This window comes from Taudactylus pleione, unplaced genomic scaffold (genome assembly GCF_031769625.1).
Source record: "Taudactylus pleione unplaced genomic scaffold, aTauple2 ptg000400l, whole genome shotgun sequence".
NCBI classification, from domain to species: domain Eukaryota; kingdom Metazoa; phylum Chordata; class Amphibia; order Anura; family Myobatrachidae; genus Taudactylus; species Taudactylus pleione.
In genome coordinates this window covers 3,374,351-3,397,396 of record NW_028284802.1, presented here as the reverse complement: position 1 = coordinate 3,397,396, position 23,046 = coordinate 3,374,351, and the positions used below count along the sequence as shown (strand labels likewise).

The following is a 23,046-nucleotide window of genomic DNA, read 5'->3' as shown; positions in this document are numbered from 1 at the left end:
TCAATTTATTTGCGAAAATAATGCTAATGCCGGCTAACAGCCTCCCCGTCTGATATAGTGTGTGATGGACTGAGCAAATGCTGCTACACCCACTTCCCCTACCTGCCTTGTGTGCAGATCCTCCGGGGGCTGAGCGCACTGTGGTTATGCAATTGGGAACGCAGTTGAAGCACAGGTATACCCCAGTAACTCCCATAACACGCCCAATCACCGGCCTCCTGTTACTAACACTTACGGCCATCTCTCTGACCCCACCCAGGAACGCCCATGGATCGCAGTGGTCTGCTCAGGACATTGCGAATTCCGTGTAAAGTGACGGCTCTTGCGTGTGCAGTGAGACTTTCCTCTACATTTCGCGCATGCGCAGTAGCAAAAAATCACTCAATTGCGAGAACGTCGGTGTCCTTGTAGGATAGCTCCAGAACTAGATTCATGAAGAGGGAATTAGTTATCTCAAATACCTAAAATAAATCATTGTCAAATCCAGCACTAAGGGCCCCATTTATCAACGAGTTTTATCACTCACAACGACGAGTGATAAAACTTGTTGCGTATGATAAATGGTGCTCCAGCCAATCAGCTCCCGACTATTATTTTTAATCTATTACGTTCCGAACCTCTACAGTCTGTATGAGAACTCTGTTGCTGCTAATATTTACATTTTTTGCAATAGGAACAGTTCCAGCCCCTCTGCCAGGAATATGAGCAACTTATAACTTTCCCTAGCACTGGCTGCTGTGCTCTAAAACACAAGACAAAACTGAAAGTAAGAAACGAGTTTATCAGAAATTGAAAGCTAGTAACACTGGCCCTCCTACCCGCTGCTTGTCATACACTGAACACACCATTAAAGGGCAGGACTGCAGACTGAAAAAAACAGGAATAGTACAGATTAAACTCTGCAAGTCATGATAAAAACAAGTCTGCGGCGATTGCTGAATTACACTAAGACTCTGCTGATTTTATTTGCTATCTGTCTTCAGTTATCAGCGGTAAATACAGCAGGTAAGTGATTACTTTGCAATATGTTATAATAAGCTCCTGATATTCTGGCTTCTCTGTGTAACTGATGTTTCTGGCAGATTAAGTGACATTTGGTCATACAAAGGTAGTGAGTCTGCTCATTCATAATCGTATGGAGATAAGATGCATGATCTATTATTTGTCAACATTATCCAGATTCATACTGACCTGACGAGACTGGTCAGCTACTTATTCACTTCTTATTCCTGCTCCAGTTTCTTATTCACTTCTTATTCCTGCTCCAGCATCTTATTCACTTCTTATTCCTGCTCCAGCTTCTTATTCACTTCTTATTCCTGCTCCAGCTTCTTATTCACTTCTTATTCCTGCTCCAGCTTCTAATTCACTTCTTATTCCTGCTCCAGCTTCTTATTCACTTCTTATTCCTGCTCCAGCTTCTTATTCACTTCTTATTCCTGCTCCAGCTTCTTATTCACTTCTTATTTATGCTCCAGCTTCTTATTCACTTCTTATTACTGATACAGCTTCTTATTCACTTCTTATTCCTGCTCCAGCTTCTTATTCGCTTCTTATTCCTGCTCCAGCTTCTTATTCACTTCTTATTCCTGCTCCAGCTTCTTATTCACTTCTTATTCCTGCTCCAGCTTCATTTTCACTTCTTATTCCTGCTCCAGCTTCTTATTCACTTATTCCTGCTCCAGCTTCTTATTCTCCTCTTATTCCTGCTCCAGCTTCTTATTCACTTATTACTGCTCCAGATTTTATTATTCCCTTCTTATTACTGCTCCAGCTTCTTATTCACTTCTTATTCCTGCTCCAGCTTCTTATTCGCTTCTTATTCCTGCTCCAGCTTCTTATTCGCTTCTTATTACTGCTCCAGCTTCTTATTCCCTTCTTATTACAGCTCCAGCCTCTTATTCACTTCTTATTCCTGCTCCAGCTTCTTATTCACTTCTTATTCCTGCTCCAGCTTCTTATTCCTGCTCCAGCTTCTTATTCACTTCTTATTCCTGCTCCAGCTTCTTATTCACTTCTTATTCCTGCTCCAGCTTCTTATTCCCTTCTTATTACTGCTCCAGCTTCTTATTCACATCTTATTCCTGCTCCAGTCTCTTATTCCCTTCTTATTACTGCTCCAGCTTCTTATTCACTTCTTATTCCTGCTCCAGCCTCTTATTCCCTTCTTATTATTGCTCCAGCTTCTTATTCCCTTCTTATTCCTGCTCCAGCTGCTTATTCACTTCTTATTACTGCTCCAGCTTCTTATTCACATCTTATTCCTGCTCCAGCTTCATATTCGCTTCTTATTCCTGCTCCAGCTCCTTATTCACCTCTTATTCCTGCTCCAGCTGCTTATTCACTTCTTATTCCTGCTCCAGTTTCTTATTCACCTCTTATTCCTGCTCCAGCTTCTTATTCACTTCTTATTCCTGCTCCAGCTTCTTATTCGCTTCTTATTCCTGCTCCAGCTTCTTATTCGCTTCTTATTCCTGCTCCAGCTCCTTATTCACCTCTTATTCCTACTCCAGCTTCTTATTCACTTCTTATTCCTGCTCCAGTTTCTTATTCACCTCTTATTACAGCTCCAGCCTCTTATTCACATCTTATTCCTGCTCCAGCTTCTTATTCACATCTTATTCCTGCTCCAGCTTCTTATTTGCTTCTTATTCCTGCTCCATCTTCTTATTCACTTCTTATTCCTGCTCCAGTTTCTTATTCACCTCTTATTACAGCTCCAGCCTCTAATTCACTTCTTATTCCTGCTCCAGCTTCTTATTCACTTCTTATTCCTGCTCCAGCTTCTTATTCCTGCTCCAGCTTCTTATTCACTTCTTATTCCTGCTCCAGCTTCTTATTCACTTCTTATTCCTGCTCCAGCTTCTTATTCCCTTCTTATTACTGCTCCAGCTTCTTATTCGCTTCTTATTCCTGCTCCAGCTTCTTATTCACATCTTATTCCTGCTCCAGTCTCTTATTCCCTTCTTATTACTGCTCCAGCTTCTTATTCACTTCTTATTCCTGCTCCAGCCTCTTATTCCCTTCTTATTACTGCTCCAGCTTCTTATTCCCTTCTTATTCCTGCTCCAGCTGCTTATTCACTTCTTATTACTGCTCCAGCTTCTTATTTACATCTTATTCCTGCTCCAGCTTCTTATTCGCTTCTTATTCCTGCTCCAGCTCCATATTCACCTCTTATTCCTGCTCCAGCTGCTTATTCACTTCTTATTCCTGCTCCAGTTTCTTATTCACCTCTTATTCCTGCTCCAGCTTCTTATTCACTTCTTATTCCTGCTCCAGCTTCTTATTCGCTTCTTATTCCTGCTCCAGCTACTTATTCACGTCTTATTCCTGCTCCAGCTTCTTATTCACTTCTTATTCCTGCTCCAGCTTCTTATTCACCTCTTATTACAGCTCCAGCCTCTTATTCACATCTTATTCCTGCTCCAGCTTCTTATTCACTTCTTATTCCTGCTCCAGCTTCTTATTCACTTCTTATTCCTGCTCCAGCTTCTTATTCACTTCTTAATCCTGCTCCAGCTTCTTATTCACATCTTATTCCTGCTCCAGCTTCTTATTCGCTTCTTATTCCTGCTCCAGCTTCTTATTCGCTTCTTATTCCTGCTCCAGCTTCTTATTCGCTTCTTATTCCTGCTCCAGCTTCTTATTCGCTTCTTATTCCTGCTCCAGCATTTTATTCGCTTCTTATTCCTGCTCCAGCTTCTTATTCACTTCTTATTTATGGTCCAGCTTCTTATTCGCTTCTTATTCCTGCTTCAGCTTCTTATTCGCTTCTTATTTATGCTCCAGCTTCTTATTCACTTCTTATTACTGATCCAGCTTCTTATTCACTTCTTATTCCTGCTCCAGCTTCTTATTCCCTTCTTATTCCTGCTCCAGCTTGTTATTCACTTCTTATTTATGCTCCAGCTTCTTATTCACTTATTACTGATCCAGCTTCTTATTCACTTCTTATTCCTGCTCCAGCTACTTATTCTCCTGTTATTCCTGCTCCAGCTTCTTATTCACTTCTTATTCCTGCTCCAGCTTCTTATTCCTGCTCCAGCTTCTTATTCACTTATTAATGCTCCAGCCTCTTATTCCCTTCTTATTACTGCTCCAGCTTCTTATTCACATCTTATTCCTGCTCCAGCTTCTTATTCGCTTCTTATTCCTGCTCCAGCTCCTTATTCACCTCTTATTCCTGCTCCAGCTGCTTATTCACTTCTTATTCCTGCTCCAGTTTCTTATTCACCTCTTATTCCTGCTCCAGCTTCTTATTCACTTCTTATTCCTGCTCCAGCTTCTTATTCGCTTCTTATTCCTGCTCCAGCTTCTTATTCGCTTCTTATTCCTGCTCCAGCTCCTTATTCACCTCTTATTCCTACTCCAGCTTCTTATTCACTTCTTATTCCTGCTCCAGTTTCTTATTCACCTCTTATTACAGCTCCAGCCTCTTATTCACATCTTATTCCTGCTCCAGCTTCTTATTCACATCTTATTCCTGCTCCAGCTTCTTATTTGCTTCTTATTCCTGCTCCATCTTCTTATTCACTTCTTATTCCTGCTCCAGTTTCTTATTCACCTCTTATTACAGCTCCAGCCTCTAATTCACTTCTTATTCCTGCTCCAGCTTCTTATTCACTTCTTATTCCTGCTCCAGCTTCTTATTCCTGCTCCAGCTTCTTATTCACTTCTTATTCCTGCTCCAGCTTCTTATTCACTTCTTATTCCTGCTCCAGCTTCTTATTCCCTTCTTATTACTGCTCCAGCTTCTTATTCGCTTCTTATTCCTGCTCCAGCTTCTTATTCACATCTTATTCCTGCTCCAGTCTCTTATTCCCTTCTTATTACTGCTCCAGCTTCTTATTCACTTCTTATTCCTGCTCCAGCCTCTTATTCCCTTCTTATTACTGCTCCAGCTTCTTATTCCCTTCTTATTCCTGCTCCAGCTGCTTATTCACTTCTTATTACTGCTCCAGCTTCTTATTTACATCTTATTCCTGCTCCAGCTTCTTATTCGCTTCTTATTCCTGCTCCAGCTCAATATTCACCTCTTATTCCTGCTCCAGCTGCTTATTCACTTCTTATTCCTGCTCCAGTTTCTTATTCACCTCTTATTACTGCTCCAGCTTCTTATTCACTTCTTATTCCTGCTCCAGCTTCTTATTCGCTTCTTATTCCTGCTCCAGCTTCTTATTCGCTTCTTATTCCTGCTCCAGCTTCTTATTCACTTCTTATTTATGCTCCAGCTTATTATTCAATTCTTATTCCTGCTCCAGCTTCTTATTCACTTCTTATTTATGCTCCAGCTTCTTATTCACTTCTTATTACTGATCCAGCTTCTTTTTCACTTTTTATTCCTGCTCCAGCTTCTTATTCGCTTCTTATTTATGCTCCAGCTTCTTATTCACTTCTTATTCCTGCTCCAGCTTCTTATTCGCTTCTAATTTTTGCTCCAGCTTCTTATTCACTTCTTGTTACTGATCCCGCTTCTTATTCACTTCTGATTCCTGCTCCAGCTTCTTATTCCCTTCTTATTCCTGCTCCAGCTTGTTATTCACTTCTTATTTATGCTCCAGCTTCTTATTCACTTCTTATTACTGATCCAGCTTCTTATTCACTTCTTATTCCTGCTCCAGCTTCTTATTCCTGCTCCAGCTTCTCATTCACTTCTTATTCCTGCTCCAGCTTCTTATTCACTTCTTATTCCTGCTCCAGCTTTTTATTCACTTCTTATTTATGCTCCAGCTTTTTATTCACTTCTTATTACTGATCCAGCTTCTTATTCACTTCTTATTCCTGCTCCAGCTTCTTATTCACTTATTCCTGCTCCAGCTTCTTATTCTCCTCTTATTCCTGCTCCAGCTTCTTATTCCTGCTCCAGCTTCTTATTCACTTATTACTGCTCCAGCCTCTTATTCCCTTCTTATTACTGCTCCAGCTTCTTATTCCCTTCTTATTACTGCTCCAGCTTCTTATTCCCTTCTTATTCCTGCTCCAGCTTCTTATTCGCTTCTTATTCCTGCTCCAGCTTCTTATTCACTTCTTATTCCTGCTCCAGCTACTTATTCACGTCTTATTCCTGCTCCAGCTTCTTATTCACTTCTTATTCCTGCTCCAGCTTCTTATTCACCTCTTATTACAGCTCCAGCCTCTTATTCACATCTTATTCCTGCTCCAGCTTCTTATTCCCTTCTTATTCCTGCTCCAGCTTCTTATTCGCTTCTTATTCCTGCTCCAGCTTCTTATTCACTTCTTATTCCTGCTCCAGCTACTTATTCACGTCTTATTCCTGCTCCAGCTTCTTATTCACTTCTTATTCCTGCTCCAGCTTCTTATTCACCTCTTATTACAGCTCCAGCCTCTTATTCACATCTTATTCCTGCTCCAGCTTCTTATTCACTTCTTATTCCTGCTCCAGCTTCTTATTCACTTCTTATTCCTGCTCCAGCTTCTTATTCACTTCTTAATCCTGCTCCAGCTTCTTATTCACATCTTATTCCTGCTCCAGCTTCTTATTCACTTCTTATTCCTGCTCCAGCTTCTTATTCACCTCTTATTACAGCTCCAGCCTCTTATTCACATCTTATTCCTGCTCCAGCTTCTTATTCACTTCTTATTCCTGCTCCAGCTTCTTATTCACTTCTTATTCCTGCTCCAGCTTCTTATTCACTTCTTAATCCTGCTCCAGCTTCTTATTCACATCTTATTCCTGCTCCAGCTTCTTATTCGCTTCTTATTCCTGCTCCAGCTTCTTATTCGCTTCTTATTCCTGCTCCAGCTTCTTATTCGCTTCTTATTCCTGCTCCAGCTTCTTATTCGCTTCTTATTCCTGCTCCAGCATTTTATTCGCTTCTTATTCCTGCTCCAGCTTCTTATTCACTTCTTATTTATGGTCCAGCTTCTTATTCGCTTCTTATTCCTGCTCCAGCTTCTTATTCGCTTCTTATTTATGCTCCAGCTTCTTATTCACTTCTTATTACTGATCCAGCTTCTTATTCACTTCTTATTCCTGCTCCAGCTTCTTATTCCAATCTTATTCCTGCTCCAGCTTGTTATTCACTTCTTATTTATGCTCCAGCTTCTTATTCACTTCTTATTACTGATCCAGCTTCTTATTCACTTCTTATTCCTGCTCCAGCTACTTATTCTCCTGTTATTCCTGCTCCAGCTTCTTATTCACTTCTTATTCCTGCTCCAGCTTCTTATTCCTGCTCCAGCTTCTTATTCACTTATTAATGCTCCAGCCTCTTATTCCCTTCTTATTACTGCTCCAGCTTCTTATTCACATCTTATTCCTGCTTCAGCTTCTTATTCGCTTCTTATTCCTGCTCCAGCTTCTTATTCGCTTCTTATTCCTGCTCCAGCTTCTTATTCGCTTCTTATTCCTGCTCCAGCTTCTTATTCACTTCTTATTCCTGCTCCAGCTTCTTATTCACCTCTTATTACAGCTCCAGCCTCTTATTCACATCTTATTCCTGATCCAGCTTCTTATTCACTTCTTATTCCTGCTCCAGCTGCTTATTCACTTCTTATTACTGCTCCAGCTTCTTATTCACATCTTATTCCTGCTCCAGCTTCTTATTCGCTTCTTATTCCTGCTCCAGCTCCTTATTCACCTCTTATTCCTGCTCCAGCTGCTTATTCACTTCTTATTCCTGCTCCAGTTTCTTATTCACCTCTTATTCCTGCTCCAGCTTCTTATTCACTTCTTATTCCTGCTCCAGCTTCTTATTCGCTTCTTATTCCTGCTCCAGCTTCTTATTCGCTTCTTATTCCTGCTCCAGCTCCTTATTCACCTCTTATTCCTACTCCAGCTTCTTATTCACTTCTTATTCCTGCTCCAGTTTCTTATTCACCTCTTATTACAGCTCCAGCCTCTTATTCACATCTTATTCCTGCTCCAGCTTCTTATTCACATCTTATTCCTTCTCCAGCTTCTTATTTGCTTCTTATTCCTGCTCCATCTTCTTATTCACTTCTTATTCCTGCTCCAGTTTCTTATTCACCTCTTATTACAGCTCCAGCCTCTAATTCACTTCTTATTCCTGCTCCAGCTTCTTATTCACTTCTTATTCCTGCTCCAGCTTCTTATTCCTGCTCCAGCTTCTTATTCACTTCTTATTCCTGCTCCAGCTTCTTATTCACTTCTTATTCCTGCTCCAGCTTCTTATTCCCTTCTTATTACTGCTCCAGCTTCTTATTCGCTTCTTATTCCTGCTCCAGCTTCTTATTCACATCTTATTCCTGCTCCAGTCTCTTATTCCCTTCTTATTACTGCTCCAGCTTCTTATTCACTTCTTATTCCTGCTCCAGCCTCTTATTCCCTTCTTATTACTGCTCCAGCTTCTTATTCCCTTCTTATTCCTGCTCCAGCTGCTTATTCACTTCTTATTACTGCTCCAGCTTCTTATTTACATCTTATTCCTGCTCCAGCTTCTTATTCGCTTCTTATTCCTGCTCCAGCTCCATATTCACCTCTTATTCCTGCTCCAGCTGCTTATTCACTTCTTATTCCTGCTCCAGTTTCTTATTCACCTCTTATTCCTCCTCCAGCTTCTTATTCACTTCTTATTCCTGCTCCAGCTTCTTATTCGCTTCTTATTCCTGCTCCAGCTTCTTATTCGCTTCTTATTCCTGCTACAGCTTCTTATTCACTTCTTATTTATGCTCCAGCTTATTATTCAATTCTTATTCCTGCTCCAGCTTCTTATTCACTTCTTATTTATGCTCCAGCTTCTTATTCACTTCTTATTACTGATCCAGCTTCTTTTTCACTTTTTATTCCTGCTCCAGCTTCTTATTCGCTTCTTATTTATGCTCCAGCTTCTTATTCACTTCTTATTCCTGCTCCAGCTTCTTATTCGCTTCTAATTTATGCTCCAGCTTCTTATTCACTTCTTGTTACTGATCCAGCTTCTTATTCACTTCTGATTCCTGCTCCAGCTTCTTATTCCCTTCTTATTCCTGCTCCAGCTTGTTATTCACTTCTTATTTATGCTCCAGCTTCTTATTCACTTCTTATTACTGATCCAGCTTCTTATTCACTTCTTATTCCTGCTCCAGCTTCTTATTCCTGCTCCAGCTTCTCATTCACTTCTTATTCCTGCTCCAGCTTCTTATTCATTTCTTATTCCTGCTCCAGCTTTTTATTCACTTCTTATTTATGCTCCAGCTTTTTATTCACTTCTTATTACTGATCCAGCTTCTTATTCACTTCTTATTCCTGCTCCAGCTTCTTATTCACTTATTCCTGCTCCAGCTTTTTATTCTCCTCTTATTCCTGCTCCAGCTTCTTATTCTCCTCTTATTCCTGCTCCAGCTTCTTATTCCTGCTCCAGCTTCTTATTCACTTATTACTGCTCCAGCCTCTTATTCCCTTCTTATTACTGCTCCAGCTTCTTATTCCCTTCTTATTACTGCTCCAGCTTCTTATTCCCTTCTTATTCCTGCTCCAGCTTCTTATTCGCTTCTTATTCCTGCTCCAGCTTCTTATTCACTTCTTATTCCTGCTCCAGCTACTTATTCACGTCTTATTCCTGCTCCAGCTTCTTATTCACTTCTTATTCCTGCTCCAGCTTCTTATTCACCTCTTATTACAGCTCCAGCCTCTTATTCACATCTTATTCCTGCTCCAGCTTCTTATTCACTTCTTATTCCTGCTCCAGCTTCTTATTCACTTCTTATTCCTGCTCCAGCTTCTTATTCACTTCTTAATCCTGCTCCAGCTTCTTATTCACATCTTATTCCTGCTCCAGCTTCTTATTCGCTTCTTATTCCTGCTCCAGCTTCTTATTCACTTCTTATTCCTGCTCCAGCTTCTTATTCGCTTCTTATTCCTGCTCCAGCTTCTTATTCGCTTCTTATTCCTGCTCCAGCATTTTATTCGCTTCTAATTCCAGCTCCAGCTTCTTATTCGCTTCTTATTTATGGTCCAGCTTCTTATTCGCTTCTTATTCCTGCTCCAGCTTCTTATTCGCTTCTTATTTATGCTCCAGCTTCTTATTCACTTCTTATTACTGATCCAGCTTCTTATTCACTTCTTATTCCTGCTCCAGCTTCTTATTCCCTTCTTATTCCTGCTCCAGCTTGTTATTCACTTCTTATTTATGCTCCAGCTTCTTATTCACTTCTTATTACTGATCCAGCTTCTTATTCACTTCTTATTCCTGCTCCAGCTACTTATTCTCCTGTTATTCCTGCTCCAGCTTCTTATTCACTTCTTATTCCTGCTCCAGCTTCTTATTCCTGCTCCAGCTTCTTATTCACTTATTACTGCTCCAGCCTCTTATTCCCTTCTTATTACTGCTCCAGCATCTTATTCCCTTCTTATTACTGCTCCAGCTTCTTATTCACATCTTATTCCTGCTTCAGCTTCTTATTCCTGCTCCAGCTTCTTATTCGCTTCTTATTCCTGCTCCAGCTTCTTATTCGCTTCTTATTCCTGCTCCAGCTTCTTATTCACTTCTTATTCCTGCTCTCCAGCTTCTTATTCACCTCTTATTACAGCTCCAGCCTCTTATTCACATCTTATTCCTGATCCAGCTTCTTATTCACTTCTTATTCCTGCTCCAGCTTCTTATTCACTTCTTATTCCTGCTCCAGCTTTTTATTCACTTCTTATTCCTGCTCCAGCTTCTTATTCGCTTCTTTTTCCTGGTCCAGCTTCTTATTCGCTTCTTATTCCTGCTCCAGCTTCTTATTTGCTTCTTATTCCTGCTCCAGCCTCTTATTCGCTTCTTATTCCTGCTCCAGCTTCTTATTCGCTTCTTATTCCTGCTCCAGCTTCTTATTCGCTTCTTATTCCTGCTCCAGCTTCTTATTCGCTTCTTATTTATGCTCCAGCTTATTATTCCCTTCTTATTCCTGCTCCAGCTTCTTATTCACTTCTTATTTATGCTCCAGCTTCTTATTCACTTCTTATTACTGATCCAGCTTCTTTTTCACTTCTTATTCCTGCTCCAGCTTCTTATTCCTGCTCCAGCTTCTTATTCGCTTCTTATTTATGCTCCAGCTTCTTATTCACTTCTTATTCCTGCTCCAGCTTCTTATTCGCTTCTAATTTATGCTCCAGCTTCTTATTCACTTCTTGTTACTGATCCAGCTTCTTATTCACTTCTTATTCCTGCTCCAGCTTCTTATTCCCTTCTTATTCCTGCTCCAGCTTGTTATTCACTTCTTATTTATGCTCCAGCTTCTTATTCACTTCTTATTACTGATCCAGCTTCTTATTCACTTCTTATTCCTGCTCCAGCTTCTTATTCGCTTCTTATTCCTGCTCCAGCTTCTCATTCACTTCATATTCCTGCTCCAGCTTCTTATTCACTCCTTATTCCTGCTCCAGCTTCTTATTCACTTCTTATTTATGCTCCAGCTTTTTATTCACTTCTTATTACTGATCCAGCTTCTTATTCACTTCTTATTCCTGCTCCAGGTTCTTATTCACTTATTCCTGCTCCAGCTTCTTATTCTCCTCTTATTCCTGCTCCAGCTTCTTATTCACTTATTACTGCTCCAGCCTCTTATTCCCTTCTTATTACTGCTCCAGCTTCTTATTCCCTTCTTATTACTGCTCCAGCTTCTTATTCACTTCTTATTCTTGCTCCAGCTTCTTTTTCGCTTCTTATTCCTGCTCCAGCTTCTTATTCGCTTCTTATTCCTGCTCCAGCTACTTATTCACGTCTTATTCCTGCTCCAGCTTCTTATTCACTTCATATTCCTGCTCCAGCTTCTTATTCACCTCTTATTACAGCTCCAGCCTCTTATTCACATCTTATTCCTGCTCCAGCTTCTTATTCACTTCTTATTCCTGCTCCAGCTTCTTATTCACTTCTTATTCCTGCTCCAGCTTCTTATTCACTTCTTATTCCTGTTCCAGCCTCTTATTCACTTCTTATTTATGCTCCAGCTTCTTATTCACTTCTTATTACTGATCCAGCTTCTTATTCACTTCTTATTCCTGCTCCAGCTACTTATTCTCCTCTTATTCCTGCTCCAGCTTCTTATTCCTGCTCCAGCTTCTTATTCACTTATTACTGCTCCAGCCTCTTATTCCCTTCTTATTCCTGCTCCAGCTTCTTATTCACATCTTATTCCTGCTCCAGCTTCTTATTCGCTTCTTATTCCTGCTCCAGCTTCTTATTCGCTTCTTATTCCTGCTCCAGCTTCTTATTCGCTTCTTATTCCTGCTCCAGCTTCTTATTCACTTCTTATTCCTGCTCCAGCTTCTTATTCGCTTCTTATTCCTGCTCCAGCTTCTTATTCGCTTCTTATTTATGCTCCAGCTTATTATTCCCTTCTTATTCCTGCTCCAGCTTCTTATTCGCTTCTTATTCCTGCTCCAGCTTCTTATTCGCTTCTTATTTATGCTCCAGCTTCTTATTCGCTTCTTATTACTGATCCAGCTTGTTATTCGCTTCTTATTCCTGCTCCAGCTTCTTATTCCCTTCTTATTCCTGCTCCAGCTTCTTATTCACTTCTTATTTATGCTCCAGCTTCTTATTCACTTCTTATTACTGATCCAGCTTCTTATTCACTTCTTATTCCTGCTCCAGCTTCATAGTCGCTTCTTATTCCTGCTCCAGCTTCTTATTCACTTCTTATTCCTGTTCCAGCCTCTTATTCACTTCTTATTTATGCTCCAGCTTCTTATTCACTTCTTAATACTGATCCAGCTTCTTATTCACTTCTTATTCCTGCTCCAGCTACTTATTATCCTCTTATTCCTGCTCCAGCTTCTTATTCACTTCTTGTTACCTATCCAGCATCTTATTCCCTTCTTATTCCTGCTCCAGCTTCTTATTCCCTTCTTATTCCTGCTCCAGCTTGTTATTCACTTCTTATTTATGCTCCAGCTTCTTATTCACTTCTTATTTATGCTCCAGCTTCTTATTCACTTCTTATTACTGATCCAGCTTCTTTTTCACTTTTTATTCCTGCTCCAGCTTCTTATTCGCTTCTTATTTATGCTCCAGCTTCTTATTCACTTCTTATTCCTGCTCCAGCTTCTTATTCGCTTCTAATTTATGCTCCAGCTTCTTATTCACTTCTTGTTACTGATCCAGCTTCTTATTCACTTCTGATTCCTGCTCCAGCTTCTTATTCCCTTCTTATTCCTGCTCCAGCTTGTTATTCACTTCTTATTTATGCTCCAGCTTCTTATTCACTTCTTATTACTGATCCAGCTTCTTATTCACTTCTTATTCCTGCTTCAGCTTCTTATTCCTGCTCCAGCTTCTCATTCACTTCTTATTCCTGCTCCAGCTTCTTATTCACTTCTTATTCCTGCTCCAGCTTTTTATTCACTTCTTATTTATGCTCCAGCTGTTTATTCACTTCTTATTACTGATCCAGCTTCTTATTCACTTCTTATTCCTGCTCCAGCTTCTTATTCACTTATTCCTGCTCCAGCTTCTTATTCTCCTCTTATTCCTGCTCCAGCTTCTTATTCTCCTCTTATTCCTGCACCAGCTTCTTATTCCTGCTCCAGCTTCTTATTCACTTATTACTGCTCCAGACTCTTATTCCCTTCTTATTACTGCTCCAGCTTCTTATTCCCTTCTTATTACTGCTCCAGCTTCTTATTCCCTTCTTATTCCTGCTCCAGCTTCTTATTCGCTTCTTATTCCTGCTCCAGCTTCTTATTCACTTCTTATTCCTGCTCCAGCTACTTATTCACGTCTTATTCCTGCTCCAGCTTCTTATTCACTTCTTATTCCTGCTCCAGCTTCTTATTCACCTCTTATTACAGCTCCAGCCTCTTATTCACATCTTATTCCTGCTCCAGCTTCTTATTCACTTCTTATTCCTGCTCCAGCTTCTTATTCACTTCTTATTCCTGCTCCAGCTTCTTATTCACTTCTTAATCCTGCTCCAGCTTCTTATTCACATCTTATTCCTGCTCCAGCTTCTTATTCGCTTCTTATTCCTGCTCCAGCTTCTTATTCGCTTCTTATTCCTGCTCCAGCTTCTTATTCGCTTCTTATTCCTGCTCCAGCTTCTTATTCGCTTCTTATTCCTGCTCCAGCATTTTATTCGCTTCTAATTCCTGCTCCAGCTTCTTATTCGCTTCTTATTTATGGTCCAGCTTCTTATTCGCTTCTTATTCCTGCTCCAGCTTCTTATTCGCTTCTTATTTATGCTCCAGCTTCTTATTCACTTCTTATTACTGATCCAGCTTCTTATTCACTTCTTATTCCTGCTCCAGCTTCTTATTCCCTTCTTATTCCTGCTACAGCTTGTTATTCACTTCTTATTTATGCTCCAGCTTCTTATTCACTTCTTATTACTGATCCAGCTTCTTATTCACTTCTTATTCCTGCTCCAGCTACTTATTCTCCTGTTATTCCTGCTCCAGCTTCTTATTCACTTCTTATTCCTGCTCCAGCTTCTTATTCCTGCTCCAGCTTCTTATTCACTTATTACTGCTCCAGCCTCTTATTCCCTTCTTATTACTGCTCCAGCTTCTTATTCACATCTTATTCCTGCTCCAGCTTCTTATTCACATCTTATTCCTGCTTCAGCTTCTTATTCCTGCTCCAGCTTCTTATTCGCTTCTTATTCCTGCTCCAGCTTCTTATTCGCTTCTTATTCCTGCTCCAGCTTCTTATAAACTTCTTATTCCTGCTCTCCAGCTTCTTATTCACCTCTTATTACAGCTCCAGCCTCTTATTCACATCTTATTCCTGATCCAGCTTCTTATTCACTTCTTATTCCTGTTCCAGCTTCTTATTCACTTCTTATTCCTGCTCCAGCTTCTTATTCGCTTCTTTTTCCTGGTCCAGCTTCTTATTCGCTTCTTATTCCTGCTCCAGCTTCTTATTTGCTTCTTATTCCTGCTCCAGCCTCTTATTCGCTTCTTATTCCTGCTCCAGCTTCTTATTCGCTTCTTATTCCTGCTCCAGCTTCTTATTCGCTTCTTATTCCTGCTCCAGCTTCTTATTCGCTTCTTATTTATGCTCCAGCTTATTATTCCCTTCTTATTCCTGCTCCAGCTTCTTATTCACTTCTTATTTATGCTCCAGCTTCTTATTCACTTCTTATTACTGATCCAGCTTCTTTTTCACTTCTTATTCCTGCTCCAGCTTCTTATTCCTGCTCCAGCTTCTTATTCGCTTCTTATTTATGCTCCAGCTTCTTATTCACTTCTTATTCCTGCTCCAGCTTCTTATTCGCTTCTAATTTATGCTCCAGCTTCTTATTCACTTCTTGTTACTGATCCAGCTTCTTATTCACTTCTTATTCCTGCTCCAGCTTCTTATTCCCTTCTTATTCCTGCTCCAGCTTGTTATTCACTTCTTATTTATGCTCCAGCTTCTTATTCACTTCTTATTACTGATCCAGCTTCTTATTCACTTCTTATTCCTGCTCCAGCTTCTTATTCGCTTCTTATTCCTGCTCCAGCTTCTCATTCACTTCATATTCCTGCTCCAGCTTCTTATTCACTCCTTATTCCTGCTCCAGCTTCTTATTCACTTCTTATTTATGCTCCAGCTTTTTATTCACTTCTTATTACTGATCCAGGTTCTTATTCACTTATTCCTGCTCCAGCTTCTTATTCTCCTCTTATTCCTGCTCCAGCTTCTTATTCACTTATTACTGCTCCAGCCTCTTATTCCCTTCTTATTACTGCTCCATCTTCTTTTTCGCTTCTTATTCCTGCTCCAGCTTCTTATTCGCTTCTTATTCCTGCTCCAGCTACTTATTCACGTCTTATTCCTGCTCCAGCTTCTTATTCACTTCATATTCCTGCTCCAGCTTCTTATTCACCTCTTATTACAGCTCCAGCCTCTTATTCACATCTTATTCCTGCTCCAGCTTCTTATTCACTTCTTATTCCTGCTCCAGCTTCTTATTCACTTCTTATTCCTGCTCCAGCTTCTTATTCACTTCTTATTCCTGTTCCAGCCTCTTATTCACTTCTTTTTTATGCTCCAGCTTCTTATTCACTTCTTATTACTGATCCAGCTTCTTATTCACTTCTTATTCCTGCTCCAGCTACTTATTCTCCTCTTATTCCTGCTCCAGCTTCTTATTCCTGCTCCAGCTTCTTATTCACTTATTACTGCTCCAGCCTCTTATTCCCTTCTTATTCCTGCTCCAGCTTCTTATTCACATCTTATTCCTGCTCCAGCTTCTTATTCGCTTCTTATTCCTGCTCCAGCTTCTTATTCGCTTCTTATTCCTGCTCCAGCTTCTTATTCGCTTCTTATTCCTGCTCCAGCTTCTTATTCACTTCTTATTCCTGCTCCAGCTTCTTATTCGCTTCTTATTCCTGCTCCAGCTTCTTATTCGCTTCTTATTTATGCTCCAGCTTATTATTCCCTTCTTATTCCTGCTCCAGCTTCTTATTCGCTTCTTATTCCTGCTCCAGCTTCTTATTCGCTTCTTATTACTGATCCAGCTTGTTATTCGCTTCTTATTCCTGCTCCAGCTTCTTATTCCCTTCTTATTCCTGCTCCAGCTTCTTATTCACTTCTTATTTATGCTCCAGCTTCTTATTCACTTCTTATTACTGATCCAGCTTCTTATTCACTTCTTATTCCTGCTCCAGCTTCATAGTCGCTTCTTATTCCTGCTCCAGCTTCTTATTCACTTCTTATTCCTGTTCCAGCATCTTATTCACTTCTTATTTATGCTCCAGCTTCTTATTCACTTCTTAATACTGATCCAGCTTCTTATTCACTTCTTATTCCTGCTCCAGCTACTTATTCTCCTCTTATTCCTGCTCCAGCTTCTTATTCACTTCTTGTTACCTATCCAGCATCTTGTTCCCTTCTTATTCCTGCTCCAGCTTCTTATTCCCTTCTTATTCCTGCTCCAGCTTGTTATTCACTTCTTATTTATGCTCCAGCTTCTTATTCACTTCTTATTACTGATCCAGCTTCTTATTCACTTCTTATTCCTGCTCCAGCTTCTTATTCCCTTCTTATTCCTGCTCCAGCTTGTTATTCACTTCTTATTTATGCTCCAGCTTCTTATTCACTTCTTATTACTGATCCAGCTTCTTATTCACTTCTTATTCCTGCTCCAGCTTCTTATTCGCTTCTTATTCCTGCTCCAGCTTCTCATTCGCTTCATATTCCTGCTCCAGCTTCTTATTCACTTCTTATTCCTGCTCCAGCTTCTTATTCACTTCTTATTTATGCTCCAGCTTCTTATTCACTTCTTATTACTGATCCAGCTTCTTATTCACTTCTTATTCCTGCTCCAGCTTCTTATTCACTTATTCCTGCTCCAGCTTCTTATTCTCCTTATTCCTGCTCCAGCTTCTTATTCTCCTCTTATTCCTGCTCCAGCTTCTTATTCACTTATTACTGCTCCAGCCTCTTATTCCCTTCTTATTACTGCTCCAGCTTCTTATTCCCTTCTTATTACTGCTCCAGCTTCTTATTCACTTCTTATTCCTGCTCCAGCTTCTTATTCGCTTCTTATTCCTGCTCCAGCTTCTTATTCGCTTCTTATTCCTGCTCCAGCTACTTATTCACGTCTTATTCCTGCTCCAGCTTCTTATTCACTTCTTATTCCTGCTCCAGCTTCCTATTCACCTCTTATTACAGCTCCAGCCTCTTATTCACATCTTATTCCTGCTCCAGCTTCTTATTCACTTCTTATTCCTGCTCCAGCTTCTTATTCACTTCTTATTCCTGCTCCAGCTTCTTATTCACTTCTTAATCCTGCTCCAGCTTCTTATTCACATCTTATTCCTGCTCCAGCTTCTTATTCGCTTCTTATTCCTGCTCCAGCTTCTTATTCGCTTCTTATTCCTGCTCCAGCTTCTTATTCGCTTCTTATTCCTGCTCCAGCTTCTTATTCGCTTCTTATTTATGGTCCAGCTTATTATTCCCTTCTTATTCCTGCTCCAGCTTATTATTCACTTCTTATTTATGCTCCAGCTTCTTATTCACTTCTTATTACTGATCCAACTTCTTATTCCTGCTCCAGCTTCTTATTCACTTCTTATTCCTGCTCCAGCTTCTTATTCGCTTCTTATTTATGCTCCAGCTTCTTATTCACTTCTTATTACTGATCCAGCTTCTTATTCCCTTCTTATTGCTGCTCCAGCTTGTTATTCACTTCTTATTTATGCTCCAGCTTCTTATTCACTTCTTATTACTGATCCAGCTTCTTATTCACTTCTTATTCCTGCTCCAGCTTCTTAGTCGCTTCTTATTCCAGCTCCAGCTTCTTATTCACTTCTTATTCCTGCTCCAGCTCCTTATTCACTTCTTATTCCTGTTCCAGCCTCTTATTCACTTCTTATTTATGCTCCAGCTTCTTATTCACTTCTTATTACTGATCCAGCTTCTTATTCACTTCTTATTCCAGCTCCAGCTTCGTATTCTCTTCTTATTCCTGCTCCAGCTTCTTATTCACTTCTTATTTATGCTCCACCTTCTTATTCACTTCTTACTACTGATCCAGCTTCTTATTCACTTCTTATTCCTGCTCCAGCTTCTTATTCCTTCTCCAGCTTCTTATTCGCTTCTTATTTATGCACCAGCTTCTTATTCACTTCTTATTACTGCTCCAGCTTCTTATTCACTTCTTATTTATGCTCCAGCTTCTTATTCACTTCTTATTTATGCTTCAGCTTCTTATTCACTTCTTTTTACTGATCCAGCCTCTTATTCGCTTCTTATTCCTGCTCCAGCTTCTTATTCGCCTCTTATTCCCGCTACAGCTTCTTATTCCTGCTCCAACTTCTTATTCGCTTCTTATTCCTGCTCCAGCTTTTTATTCACCTCTTATTCCTGCTCCAGCTTCTTATTCACCTCTTATTACTGCTACAGCATCTTATTCACTTCTTATTCCTGCTCCAGCTTCTTATTCACTTCTTATTACTGCTCCATCCTCTTATTCACATCTTATTACTGCTCCAGCCTCTTATTCACTTCTTATTACTGCTCCAGCTTCTTATTCACTTCTTATTTATGCTCCAGCTTCTTATTCACTTCTAATTCCTGCTCCAGCTTCTTATTCGCTTCTTATTCCTGCTCCAGCTTCTTATTCGCTTCTTATTCCTGCTCCAGCTTCTTATTCGCTTCTTATTTATGCTCCAGCTTCTTATTCACTTCTTATTACTGATCCAGCTTCTTATTCACTTCTTATTCCTGCTCCAGCTTCTTATTCCCTTCTTATTCCTTCTCCAGCTTCTTATTCGCTTCTTATTTATGCTCCAGCTTCTTATTCACTTCTTATTCCTGATCCAGCTTCTTATTCCTGCTCCAGCTTCTTATTCGCTTCTTATTCCTGCTCCAGCTTCTTATTCGCTTCTTATTTATGCTCCAGCTCCTTATTCGATTCTTATTACTGATCCAGCTTCTTATTCACTTCTTATTCCTGCTCCAGCTTCTTATTCCCTTCTTATTCCTTCTCCAGCTTCTTATTCGCTTCTTATTTATGCTCCAGCTTCTTATTCCCTTCTTATTCCTGCTCCAGATTGTTATTCACTTCTTATTTACGCTCCAGCTTCTTATTCACTTCTTATTACTGATCCAGCTTCTTATTCACTTCTTATTCCTGCTCCAGCTTCTTATTCGCTTCTTATTCCTGCTCCAGCTTCTTATTCACTTCTTATTCCTGCTCCAGCTTCTTATTCACTTCTTATTCCTGCTCCAGCTTCTTATTCACTTCTTATTTATGCTCCAGCTTCTTATTCACTTCTTATTACTGATCCAGCTTCTTATTCACTTCTTATTCCTGCTCCAGCTTCTTTTTCGCTTCTTATTCCTGCTCCAGCTTCTTATTCACTTCTTATTCCTGCTCCAGCTTCTTATTCACTTCTTATTCCTGCTCCAGCTTCATTTTCACTTCTTATTCCTGCTCCAGCTTCTTATTCACTTATTCCTGCTCCAGCTTCTTATTCTCCTCTTATTCCTGCTCCAGCTTCTTATTCTCCTCTTATTCCTGCTCCAGCTTCTTATTCACTTATTACTGCTACAGCCTCTTATTCCCTTCTTATTACTGCTCCAGCTTCTTATTCCCTTCTTATTACTGCTCCAGCTTCTTATTCCTGCTCCAGCTTCTTATTCGCTTCTTATTCCTGCTCCAGCTTCTTATTCACTTCTTATTCCAGCTCCATCTACTTATTCACTTCTTATTCCTGCTCCAGCTTCTTATTCACTTCTTATTCCTGCTCCAGCTTCTTATTCACCTCTTATTACAGCTCCAGCCTCTTATTCACATCTTATTCCTGCTCCAGCTTCTTATTCACTTCTTATTCCTGCTCCAGCTTCTTATTCACTTCTTATTCCTGCTCCAGCTTCTTATTCACTTCTTATTCCTGCTCCAGCTTCTTATTCCCATCTTATTCCTGCTCCAGCTTCTTATTCGCTTCTTATTCCGGCTCCAGCTTCTTATTCGCTTCTTATTCCTGCTCCAGCTTCTTATTCGCTTCTTATTCCTGCTCCAGCATTTTATTTGCTTCTTATTCCTGCTCCAGCTTCTTATTCACTTCTTATTTATGCTCCAGCTTATTATTCACTTCTTATTCCTGCTCCAGTTTCTTATTCCTGCTCCAGCTTCTTATTCACTTCTTATTTATGCTCCAGCTTCTTATTCACTTCTTATTACTGATCCAGCCTCTTATTCCTGCTCCAGCTTCTTATTCGCCTCTTATTCCCGCTACAGCTTCTTATTCACTTCTTATTCCTGCTCCAGCTTCTTATTCACTTCTTATTACTGATCCAGCTTCTTATTCACTTATTATTCCTGCTCCAGCTACTTATTCTCCTCTTATTCCTGCTCCAGCTTCTTATTCCTGCTCCAGCTTCTTATTCACTTATTACTGCTCCAGCCTCTTATTCCCTTCTTATTCCTGCTCCAGCTTCTTATTCACATCTTATTCCTGCTCCAGCTTCTTATTCGCTTCTTATTCCTGCTCCAGCTTCTTATTCGCTTCTTATTCCTGCTCCAGCTACATATTCGCTTCTTATTCCTGCTCCAGCTTCTTATTCACTTCTTATTCCTGCTCCAGCTTCTTATTCGCTTCTTATTCCTGCTCCAGCTTCTTATTCGCTTCTTATTTATGCTCCAGCTTATTATTCCCTTCTTATTCCTGCTCCAGCTTCTTATTCGCTTCTTATTCCTGCTCCAGCTTCTTATTCGCTTCTTATTTATGCTCCAGCTTCTTATTCGCTTCTTATTACTGATCCAGCTTGTTATTCGCTTCTTATTCCTGCTCCAGCTTCTTATTCCCTTCTTATTCCTGCTCCAGCTTCTTATTCACTTCTTATTTATGCTCCAGCTTCTTATTCACTTCTTATTACTGATCCAGCTTCTTATTCACTTCTTATTCCTGCTCCAGCTTCATAGTCGCTTCTTATTCCTGCTCCAGCTTCTTATTCACTTCTTATTCCTGTTCCAGCCTCTTATTCACTTCTTATTTATGCTCCAGCTTCTTATTCACTTCTTAATACTGATCCAGCTTCTTATTCACTTCTTATTCCTGCTCCAGCTACTTATTCTCCTCTTATTCCTGCTCCAGCTTCTTATTCACTTCTTGTTACCTATCCAGCATCTTATTCCCTTCTTATTCCTGCTCCAGCTTCTTATTCCCTTCTTATTCCTGCTCCAGCTTGTTATTCACTTCTTATTTATGCTCCAGCTTCTTATTCACTTCTTATTACTGATCCAGCTTCTTATTCACTTCTTATTCCTGCTCCAGCTTCTTATTCCCTTCTTATTCCTGCTCCAGCTTGTTATTCACTTCTTATTTATGCTCCAGCTTCTTATTCACTTCTTATTACTGATCCAGCTTCTTATTCACTTCTTATTCCTGCTCCAGCTTCTTATTCGCTTCTTATTCCTGCTCCAGCGTCTCATTCGCTTCATATTCCTGCTCCAGCTTCTTATTCACTTCTTATTCCTGCTCCAGCTTCTTATTCACTTCTTATTTATGCTCCAGCTTTTTATTCACTTCTTATTCCTGATCCAGCTTCTTATTCACTTCTTATTCCTGCTCCAGCTTCTTATTCACTTATTCCTGCTCCAGCTTCTTATTCTCCTTATTCCTGCTCCAGCTTCTTATTCTCCTCTTATTCCTGCTCCAGCTTCTTATTCACTTATTACTGCTCCAGCCTCTTATTCCCTTCTTATTACTGCTCCAGCTTCTTATTCCCTTCTTATTACTGCTCCAGCTTCTTATTCACTTCTTATTCCTGCTCCAGCTTCTTATTCGCTTCTTTTTCCTGCTCCAGCTTCTTATTCACTTCTTATTCCTGCTCCAGCTACTTATTCACGTCTTATTCCTGCTCCAGCTTCTTATTCACTTCTTATTCCTGCTCCAGCTTCTTATTCACCTCTTATTACAGCTCCAGCCTCTTATTCACATCTTATTCCTGCTCCAGCTTCTTATTCACTTCTTATTCCTGCTCCAGCTTCTTATTCACTTCTTATTCCTGCTCCAGCTTCTTATTCACTTCTTAATCCTGCTCCAGCTTCTTATTCACATCTTATTCCTGCTCCAGCTTCTTATTCGCTTCTTATTCCTGCTCCAGCTTCTTATTCGCTTCTTATTCCTGCTCCAGCTTCTTATTCGCTTCTTATTCCTGCTCCAGCTTCTTATTCGCTTCTTATTTATGGTCCAGCTTATTATTCCCTTCTTATTCCTGCTCCAGCTTATTATTCACTTCTTATTTATGCTCCAGCTTCTTATTCACTTCTTATTACTGATCCAACTTCTTATTCCTGCTCCAGCTTCTTATTCGCTTCTTATTCCTGCTCCAGCTTCTTATTCGCTTCTTATTTATGCTCCAGCTTCTTATTCACTTCTTATTACTGATCCAGCTTCTTATTCCCTTCTTATTGCTGCTCCAGCTTGTTATTCACTTCTTATTACTGATCCAGCTTCTTATTCACTTCTTATTCCTGCTCCAGCTTCTTAGTCGCTTCTTATTCCTGCTCCAGCTTCTTATTCCAGCTCCAGCTTCTTATTCACTTCATATTCCTGCTCCAGCTTCTTATTCACTTCTTATTCCTGTTCCAGCCTCTTATTCACTTCTTATTTATGCTCCAGCTTCTTATTCACTTCTTATTACTGATCCAGCTTCTTATTCACTT

The 23,046-nt window shown here is 40.1% G+C and overlaps 1 protein-coding gene across 3 annotated transcripts in view; it reads left to right on the top strand.

The window, feature by feature from the left end:
* Positions 1–886: 886 nt before the first annotated feature.
* Positions 887–23,046, top strand: part of LOC148506526 (major histocompatibility complex class I-related protein 1-like) — a 185,481-nt gene continuing 163,321 nt past the window's right edge. For all 3 annotated transcript variants that reach the window (XM_088446659.1, XM_088446658.1, XM_088446660.1), the window contains exon 1: positions 887–1,005. In XM_088446659.1, coding sequence (XP_088302785.1) covers positions 909–1,005 — 97 coding nt within the window. In that variant the 5' untranslated portion in view covers positions 887–908. The remainder of the gene's footprint in view (positions 1,006–23,046) is intronic.